This window comes from Lepisosteus oculatus, chromosome 26, assembly GCF_040954835.1.
Source record: "Lepisosteus oculatus isolate fLepOcu1 chromosome 26, fLepOcu1.hap2, whole genome shotgun sequence".
NCBI classification, from domain to species: domain Eukaryota; kingdom Metazoa; phylum Chordata; class Actinopteri; order Semionotiformes; family Lepisosteidae; genus Lepisosteus; species Lepisosteus oculatus.
Genome location: NC_090721.1, coordinates 10,659,693 through 10,667,495, shown reverse-complemented (window position 1 = coordinate 10,667,495; position 7,803 = coordinate 10,659,693). Strand labels below are relative to the sequence as shown.

General features: G+C 54.6%; 1 protein-coding gene across 2 annotated transcripts in view; it reads left to right on the top strand.

The window, feature by feature from the left end:
- The first annotated feature begins 505 nt into the window (after window positions 1-505).
- Window positions 506-7,803, top strand: part of LOC102695500 (protein phosphatase Slingshot homolog 2) — a 29,770-nt gene continuing 22,472 nt past the window's right edge. For both annotated transcript variants that reach the window (XM_069184407.1, XM_069184406.1), the window contains exons 1-2: window positions 506-657; window positions 6,654-6,697. In XM_069184407.1, the coding sequence (XP_069040508.1) occupies window positions 595-657; window positions 6,654-6,697 (107 nt within the window). In that variant the 5' untranslated portion in view covers window positions 506-594. The remainder of the gene's footprint in view (window positions 658-6,653; window positions 6,698-7,803) is intronic.

Here is a 7,803-nt window from a genome sequence, read left to right as displayed (position 1 = left end):
GGGAGGGGGACGAGGGCAGCAGGGCCAGAGGTGAGACTACCGTTGGCTAAGGCAATGGAGTCATCTTACTAATTGTCGATTCCTAGATTCTACATTGAAACTACTGCAGATCTATTTTAAAAATCCATGTTATTTGGTTATAAGATAAGATCACTTTCTTGGCCATATACAATTACTTGTACAATACAATTACCTCGCTGGCCAGTCTGTGTCCCGTTGTGCTCTCAGACAGACCTGCTTGCTCCCGCAGTGATTGTAGCAGAAGACCTCCTCCATCTCCGACTTGAAAGGTGCAAATTGGGCGACACGGAAAGTGAAGGATTAAAAAATTGATAAATAAGGTTTATTTTAATTTTCACTGAAGCCAAACTGCGAAATACCTGGCGTTCGCTGTATCAAGAGCTGGACGGAGAGCAGACCTGGAGCGGAACAGCTCTGAGCGGCTCTGTCCGGGACTCAAAGAGTTAACGTCGGTTTGACAGCCCCGGGGACGCATGCGCGCCGCAGGTCTGCCGCAGCCCAGGCGAGGGACAGCGGAGCAGCTGAGGGTATCTCCCCGAAATCATGTCGGTCCGGGAGCCCGCCGTCCCCTAAATGGCGCTAGTCACCGTGCAGAGGTCCCCCACCCCCAGCAACACCTCGAGCCCCTGCGTGTCGGTGAGTGTGTCTCCGCTCGCCGTGTCCCGGGTGGGTTTTGGCTGGTTTTGTGTCTCGGGGATCGCCAAATTGTGCCCCGACTCCGCCGTGCCGCGCATGCGTGTGAAGCTGGACTCGGAAGTCGCTTCGAAAGCCTTAAGATTGTTCTATTGATTGCTGATCACTGTTCGGGTCTTATGGTGTGACCCGGCAGACCGGGTTCTGGCGTGGGCGCTGCTCGGTGCTCGGACGGTTCCGGGCTGGACCGGGTTTGCACAGCCTAGCTGTTTCGAAAGCCGGGCGGCTTCAAGTCGAGAGAGGCACACGCTCCCGGCAGCCCGCGGTAAACAAACCGGCCCGCTCTCCCGATCGATCAGCCCCAGCGAGGATCGATTATCGATCAGGCAGACCGGTGATCAGAGCCGCCGCTGCCGCCGCGCGAGGCAGGGGAGGACGCTGTGTGAGCGTGACGTCACGCAGCAGGATGACGTCGCCTCTGGGGTAGAACCAGGTGAGACGTGGGGCGCTGGGGTCACTGTGACAGGGGTTCAGAGGAGAGACCCCACGCAACCCGTCCTCCCCAGCCGCCAGAACCCCCCCCCAGTGTCCGACACGCGGAACTGTCCTTGTGAGAGCAGATCATGTTAAATAGCTACAAAACTGTGGCCCTCAACAAGCATGTTCCTAGAGTTCATATTTGACTATTTTCTTTTCTTCTGAGCTGTAATAGCAAAGCCATTTGTAATTATTGTTAACAATATCCTATCTGAATACTATATAAATTGGATTCTAGATCTAGTATTGGTCGTAGTAAATACACCGAGCATTTTCCGTGAAGTTAGAAAACCCATGTTTTCTCAGAACCAGTACTTAAAATATTTCAGATGTTTGTTTAATTAAAAATGCAAAGCGTGGCATGAGTGAGTTAGCTCTGGAACTGGACTGAGAGTGCGTGCGATAGCGACAGTACAGCTGCTCCTATGTCCAGTTCTCGGACAGTCCGGCGACCCCTGGGGTCCCTGGAAGAAGTGGACACTCAGTCCGGCCCCAGTGCGGGGCTGGTGACCGTGAACTGACCAGCGGTCCGTGGAACATCTGGGCAGAGATGCTCGTGCTCTCGGATGTGTGTTCGGGGTGGGGTTTGGCCGTAAAGGGGGGTCCTTTTCCAGGAACACGGTATTTGGCTCGCCCGAGCCGTGCGGACGGACGGCGGCCGTGCTGCCCTCAGGCTCTCCGCGGTCTCCGGCTCCGGTTGCCGGTGCAACAGGGCATCTTCCGCCGAGCGCGCAGACAAAGGGCCGCCCCTCTGCCCCTCAGGTTTCCGCCTTTGTTCTTCAGCGGCCCGGGCGACGCGGCGGTGACTCCGTGACAGGACGCCGGCTTCCCCTCAGGAAGCCATCAGTCTCTCATTTCTGCCTGGGTTTCCTGCGCTTACGCCTTTCTGTGCTCAGGTTTTTTTTTTTTAATTGCTCTTTCTCAAGAAAATCCCTCGTTTCCGCAGTGTCACTGGCGGCCAGGGCCCCCTGTAGCCCTGTAGCCCCCCGCGGTAGCGGAGCTCGTCTGCGCCGCTCCGGGCCGGGCTGGGCTGGGCTCTGTCCCTGACCCGTTCACCGCCGACACCGCATATGGAGATTTCTAGATAAAACCCCCAGACCCGAGTGAGCCCGTTTTCTAAATAATAATAATAATAATAATAATAATAATAATAGCTTACACTTATATAGCGCTTTTCTGGACACTCCACTCAAAGCACTTTACAGGTAATGGGGATCCCCTCCACCACCACCAGTGTGCAGCCCCACCTGGATGCACCTAAATGTACCGGTTACAGTGTGTTCGCCTAATACCCCTGAGATACAGTGCCTATAGAAAGTCTATCGACTAAGTCTGTGGAATGAGTTAAAAATTGCCTGATAGAGACCTACCCAAAGAAACTCGCAGCTGTAATTGCTGCCAAGGTGGTCTTACCAAGTATCAACTCTGGGGTGGGGGGGATTTCAATATGTTTTGTTTTTTATTTTTAATGAATTTAGTAAAATGTCTGGGTTTGTTTTGACCATATACAATTTCTTGCATTAGGAATTTGTCCTTTTGCATACCCCAGCTTGCTCTCCATGAGACACACAGACAGGGAGAGAAGCTGGGGGTCAGAGCGTCCGAGTCCAGGGGTTCTGCCGGAGGAGCGTCCCGCTGCAGCTGTCGGCCCGAATGAGTTCGCGACGAGGATGGTTGCCGGCGACAGGGGGTCCAGCCCGGCTGGGAGCTGGTGCTGCTGTGGCTGAGCTTTTAAGGGGGGGGGGGGAGAGAGCAGCTGCCCGCCATGTGACCCCAGCGTGGAGCCCACATGAGGCGTCTTGTGAGGTGCCTGCAGCACTGAGCTGCGCAGATCCAGATCTGTGTCAGCTTCCCAGGAGACGCAACCCACACGTCTGCTCTCGCTCTCCCAGGCCTGAGCTGCTGCAGCTGCACCTCCGCTGACCCTGCAGGGCTGAGACCAGCCAGCTCCTGCGCCACACACGAGCACAACCTCCCAGACCCGCATCACCCCGCTCGTAGTTCGTTCTTCAATTACATCTGGTTCTGTGGGGTAGGAAGGAGAGTGAAGTGTCTGAATAGCCCACCAGGTGTATTCAGTCACTGGCACAATCCCACAATCCCCACAATCGCTCAGGTCGCGCCATGTCAATCCCACAATCCCCCCAGTATAGGGCACAAGGTAGGACATCGCTCAGGTCGAGCCCTGTCCTCGGGGGTCAATCCCACAATCCCCGCAGTATGGGGCGCGAGGGAGGGCATCGCTCAGGTCGAGCCCTGTCCTCGGGGGTCAATCCCACAATCCCCGCAGTATGGGGCGCGAGGGAGGACATCGCTCAGGTCGAGCCCTGTCCTCGGGGGTCAATCCCACAATCCCCGCAGTATGGGGCGCGAGGGAGGACATCGCTCAGGTCGAGCCCTGTCCTCGGGGGACAATCCCACCCACAATCCCCGCAGTATGGGGCGCGAGGGAGGACATCGCTCAGGTCGAGCCCTGTCCTCGGGGGCTCACTGGCACTTTATCGCCCCCTTCTGAGATTCAAGAAACGTGTTTTCAAAGTGTGGAGCCGATTCCGGGGGCGAACGAGAGCCACAGTGCACAAGTGGCAAGGCCATCAGAGAGATGGTGCTGGTCAGTCACCACAGACGCACCGGACAGAGCTGTGCTCGGCCCTCTGCAGGCCGACACGCAGGCTCTGCCTAGCAGCAGCCTCGGGGTCGCCAGTGATTGGCTGAGACCCCCCCCTCCCCCCCCCCATCACACCCGTGCTGCAGTAACCATGGAAACTGGCTTGTACAGAGAAGATGCGTTAGTGGCGGCAAGTCAGAGCAGGTCCTGCCAGTCTCACTTGCACACGCGCCCCTTCCTCATCACACACGTTCGAGATCGTCGATAGCGATCTCAGGAGGCACGACTGTCTCAGGGTCCAGATTACAGCTGGGGGTGGGGCCTTCATCCCTGTGGAGAAAGTGTGCTGAGCAGGATTGTCTGTGCACTGCTGAGGAGATTAGAGTGAGTGAGTGTGTGTGAGTGTGTGCGAGTCAGTACAAGTGTGAGTGTGTATGAGTGCAAGTGGGAGTGAGTGCGAGTGTGTGTGTGAATGTGTGCGAGCGAGTATGTGCGAGAGTGTGTGTGTGTGCGCGTGAGTGCGAGTGTGTGTGTGAATGTGTGCGAGTGAGTATGTGCGAGAGTGTGTGTGTGCGAGTGAGTGCAAGTGTGTGTGTGAATGTGTGCGGGTGAGTGCGAGTGTGTGTGTGAATGTGTGCGAGTGAGTATGTGCGAGAGTGTGTGTGTGAATGTGTGCGAGTGAGTGCGAGAGTGTGTGTGTGAATGTGTGCGAGAGTGTGTGTGTGTGTGTGTGAATGTGTGCGAGTGAGTGCGAGAGTGTGTGTGTGTGTGTGAATGTGTGCGAGTGAGTGCGAGAGTGTGAGTGTGTGTGCGACGAGTGAATGAGTGTGTGTGTGTGTGCCTATTGATGATGGATGTGCTGGGCAGTGCTGTGGTGTAAACAGGCCTCCAGAGAAAGGAGGGCACATTCAGCACAACACAGAGCTGCAGCTGGGGATCCTGCAGAGAGACGGGAGAAAGACAGACAGAGAGGAATACACAACTACAAGGAGACGCGAGGAGGGAGACTGAGAGGGGCTGATGCGCACGGAGATGTGTCTGAACACAAGCCCAAGTGTGTGTGTCTGCGCGGACACAGATAATCCTCCTGTCTGGGTGGGCTGTGTAATTCCTGCCCTGCTCCGCTCTGGGTGAGGTGGCACAGGTCAGAGATCTGTTCATTAATATTCATACACCATCTGCAGCTGCCTTGGAGAACATGGGCTCATACTGCCCCCTTGTGGCTCTTTTTGTTAGGGACAGTCTCAAAATAAGGCCACCAGGGAAATATTTTGTGACCACAGTTGCCTCCAGCACCCTCCCACCACCACGACCAACATGTGCACTGAGACAGTTTTTATTTGAAACTAGTGAAGTGCAAATTCCCCTTTAGTGACCTGAACAGTACACTTTACTACACATCCGCTTTTTAAAAGGAAGTGGAATTCTGATTACAAATTCTGATACAGCCATTGTGTTTTTAGTTTTTGTGTCAGCTCTTTGACTTCATGGTAATGTGCCCTGAGATGGGCCATACAACCCACAGGCGCTGACCCGTTGGAGCTGGTCAGAGGTGAGACCAGTCTCCTGACCCGCTGGTACTGGCGCTGGTCAGAGGTGAGACCAGTCTCCTGACCCGCTGGTACTGGCGCTGGTCAGAGGTGAGACCAGTCTCCTGACCCGCTGGTCGGAGGCGAGACCAGTCTCCTGATCCGCTGGTACTGGTGCTGGTCAGAGGCGAGACCAGTCTCCTGACCCGCTGGTACTGGCGCTGGTCGGAGGCGAGACCAGTCTCCTGATCCGCTGGTACTGGTGCTGGTCAGAGGCGAGACCAGTCTCCTGATCCGCTGGTACTGGCACTGGTCAGAGGTGAGACCAGTCTTCTGATCTGCTGGTTCTGGCACTGGTCAGAGGTGAGACCAGTCTGCTGACCCACTGGCGCAGGTCGGAGGTGAGACCAGTCTCCTGATGCACTGGTACTGTCCCTGGTGCTGGTCAGAGGTGAGACCAGTCTCCTGATCCGCTGGTACTGGTACTGGTCAGAGGCGAGACCAGTCTCCTGACCCACTGGTACTGGCGCTGGTCAGAGGCGAGACCAGTCTCCTGATCCGCTGGTACTGGTGCTGGTCAGAGGTGAGACCAGTCTCCTGATCCGCTGGTACTGACTCAGGCGCTGGTCAGAGGGGAGACCAGTCTCCTGATCCGCTGGTACTGGTCAGAGGCGAGACCAGTCTCCTGATCCACTGGTACTGGCGCAGAGGGGCTGCCAGTGACCAGGGCTACTAGGAAGAAGAAATAATACCTGATACCAGTGTTGAAAGATTTCATCGTTTGCCGGGGAAATGGACTTGCATGCTGCCTCAGGGTGAAATACCGTCAGTCAAGCAAACATTCAAACATCTGCGCTTGTCGGAAGGCGCCATCACCAATAACGTTTGTTTCAGATTACTGCGATAAATCTGTGTAGTTTCTGTGCTGAACATACCTGCTGCATTGTTGATACGGTATGTGGGTTTTATGGGAATGTGTACTTATGTCGGCTACAGTATTCAGAGTCACGTCTGCCCTGCACTGGATCAGCATGCTTCATGCTTCAAGTGCACTTTCTGTCATCGGGTTCTCAGAGCTTCCTGACTCCAGGCTACAGAATCCCAGGATCAGTACTCTGTATGAGCTTTATCTGCAGTAACTCATCTCCATTACATCATCTCTGTGGTTTGGGAGGTATTGGCAGTGTAGCCACCAAAACAGGCTCTGAGGTCACCCAGAAAAACTGGTGTGCAGCTGGTCTGCGCTCTGTGTGAAGAGCACTGTGTTGTTACTGCAAGCACTATGATTGGGAATCTGCCTGACGGCTGACTCTGTTTCTCCCCAGGAGGCTGACAGCGGTGAAGAGGAGCGGCGCTCCCAGCCCAGGAGGTCAGTTCAGAACCTCTTGTCACATTGCTTGTGTTGTTGACTGCGCTGCCTGCTTTCACTGTGCAGCAGTCTGCGCTGCCTGCTCTCTCCGCGCAGCTGACTGCGCAGCCTGTTCTTGCTCCATCTGCTGCATCGTTTGGTTGAGACTGAAAAGCAAGATCAAGGTCTGTCTCTGGGAAGTGTTCTGAATGCGACAAGTTCAAGGCGCGTTGGTGACTGCTCGGTGGGGATGCGTTAGACAGCACTGACTGGGTTCGAGGGCTTCTTGGTCTTACACCACCCCTAAGAGGGAGGGAACACGAGCCCAGGGGCGCTCGAACCCGGTCTGCGCCACTGTCAAGAGGAAACTGATGACTCACCTCAGGCTGAGGAAAGATCAAGGTCTTTATTGAACGCTGTTTGGTATAATAATCTCTAATAACGTAAGAGATTAGTAACTCTGCAGGGCTCGAAGGTTTTGCACCAGCTGTACAGGGAATCAGAGATGCTCTTTGTGTTACTAAAATATCTCTTCCAACACTCAGGACAGGGCTGTGGCTCCTCGTCGTAATTCTCAGGACACAGGATGTGTCAGTGAACTAAAACTGCAGCCCAGATCCAGCTAGTCCCCCACAGAGGGCGCTGTTGTTGACCAGATTGGGTTATTCTGATCGGGCTGACTCGGAGCTATTCTGCTTGACCGATTGGCGGCAGTGGGGAGGGGGGGGCGGTTATCCAGTTGATTTTGTGCTGGCTGTCAAGCCGGCAGGTGAAAGTGACCCGTCCATCTCCGGTGACCAGGCTGTCCTGTAAGAGCTGATGTGTCTTCACCCTGGACAGGACGCCAGTGGATTGCTACAGAGACTAAAGAGTGGCAGATCCGGCAGCTTGTCTGTCCTTTAGACTCCTACTTAGCTAGCTCTGTGGCTTTGAATAATAATAATGTTATTATTAATAATATCTATTAATATTAATTACAACAATAATAATAAATGTTGTTATTAATACAGTATTGTTTCCCCGTTAGTATACTGGGGCATTAGGACCCACGCAGACTGCAGGGTGAGCGCCCCCCGCTGGCCCCACTAACACCTCTTCCAGCAGAAATCTTAGTTTTTCCCAGGAGT